Genomic DNA, 1831 nt, shown 5'->3' with positions numbered 1-1831 from the left:
AGACAAAATCTGAGAAGAAAGAAAGAAAGAACGATAGACAAGAAGAAGAAGACGAAAAGAGAAAAGCCGATGAGGATATATATGTGAAACAAAACAGGAAAACACGCAAGAGAAGAAGAAGAAGAAGAAAAGAAGAAGAAGAGAAAGAAGGTGGATGAATGAATGAAAAGAAGAAGGCATGATAGATTTCTTTCTTCATTCCTTACTCGTGATACTCCTCCCTTCCCCGATCTTCTTTTGTTTCTTTCGAAAAAGAGAAGAAAAAGAAGACCCACCTCATCTTGAATTTCTCCTCTTCTCACTCTCTTCGTCTTTCCCATCTCCTCCTTTCTTTCTTTCTCATTCATTCACTCTAGTTCTTCTTTTACTTTTTCGTCTTTTCATCTTTCTTCTATCGTGTGTTTATGATCGCTAGACCGGCCGGGCCCTTGATAAGCCTAAACGCACATCAAAAAGCAACACAAAGGCACCCCGAGAGACGACGAATGAGAGAAGAAAGAAAAGAAAGAAAGAAAGAGAAGTCAAACGAAAAAGAAGAAAAGCTGTAGGTATGCAAAGAGCGAGAGAAAGAAGCAGAAGAAGAAGAAGAAATCCACGACAACTTTTTCAGCGGAGGTGATATAGCGAACTCAACAGAAGGGCATCAACAAGATAGACATACATACACAGATCATAGAGAGAGAGATAGATAGAGAGGAGAGAATTTACGTCTTTCACAGCCATTCTACAGATAGAGAAACACAAAGTGAGAAGAGTCTTCTCTCTCTGTCTCTCTGTCTCTCTGTCTGTCTCTAGATATCTAGATCTAAGGAAAGTCGGAAGCTGACTGGGTAGCGTTTCTCTAAAGGTCTTCAATCCACACACAGAGAGAGAGAAATACGACACACACATACAGACAGACAAGTCAATATACAACACCTCCATCTCTCTCTCTCTGTAGATGCATATATATATATATATATGTATACGTAGATGTCTAGCATACCTTTTGACGAGTTGAGTGTAGTCGAAAGTCTTTGTCCCATCTAGGCCAGCGAGGAGAAGAAGCTCCTCGAACTCGGAGCGAGGGAGAGGCTCCCCCCTTGTCATGACGAGATCTTGAAGTTGCTGTACAGACATTTTGCCTGTGTTGCTTGGGTCAAATAAACGAAAGGCTTCAAGGAGTGTTCTCTCTGTCTCGGGAGGAATATAATTCTCTGAAAAGACTCGCGTGAACACTTGGAAACCTACGCTATCTGCAACACGAGAAAGAGAAGGAAGACACAAGAAAGAAGAAGGAAAGAAAGGATCATATATATGTGTGTATCTGCATGCGGAGATTTCTGTCTGTATATCTCTAGTGGTAGATAAGAAAGCCACGTATGGGAATTATGTCGAGAGAAAAAAGATACATGGAGATAGACATACACACATCTATAGGAAGAAGATACATGTAGACAGGCAGATAAGAAGAGAGACTGGACGTGAACATAGCTATATCTCACTTTCTTTCCTTTTCTTCGTTGAACTTTCCTCTTCTTCTGACTCTTGCAAGTTCTCGTGACGGAGTGTTATAGTTGGTCCCCACGAGTTGCAATACATGAGAAAGAAAAGAAGCAACAGGATGTCTTTGCTTACAGCTTACTTTTGATCTACACGCATGTAGAATGAGGGAGATCACCTGGGGGAAGCGAACCCGTGACCGGGGCGCACGTATGTATTTGAATCTTAAGGTATGTATCCACATCTACAAGTGTATGCATATCTACTTATGTATATATATGTATGTATGTACGTATGTATGTATATGTATGTATGTATATGTATGTATATGTATGTATGTTTATGTATG

At 40.3% G+C, this 1831-nt stretch overlaps 1 protein-coding gene across 1 annotated transcript; it reads right to left on the bottom strand.

Moving 5' to 3' along the window:
• Positions 1-27: 27 nt before the first annotated feature.
• CSUI_011403 (myosin regulatory light chain) lies at positions 28-1765 on the bottom strand. The gene is made up of 3 exons (XM_068071502.1): positions 1485-1765; positions 986-1235; positions 28-437 (listed from the first exon to the last, which is right to left on the bottom strand). The coding sequence occupies exons 1-3, from the start codon at positions 1579-1581 to the stop codon at positions 392-394; spliced, it is 393 nt and encodes a 130-aa protein (XP_067916522.1). The 5' UTR covers positions 1582-1765; the 3' UTR covers positions 28-391.
• Positions 1766-1831: the final 66 nt, after the last annotated feature.

The sequence above is a fragment of the Cystoisospora suis genome, assembly GCF_002600585.1.
Source record: "Cystoisospora suis strain Wien I chromosome Unknown contig_11342, whole genome shotgun sequence".
NCBI classification, from domain to species: Eukaryota; Apicomplexa; class Conoidasida; order Eucoccidiorida; family Sarcocystidae; genus Cystoisospora; species Cystoisospora suis.
The sequence above is the reverse complement of the archived record's forward strand: the minus strand, read 5'-3'. Positions and strand labels throughout refer to the sequence as shown.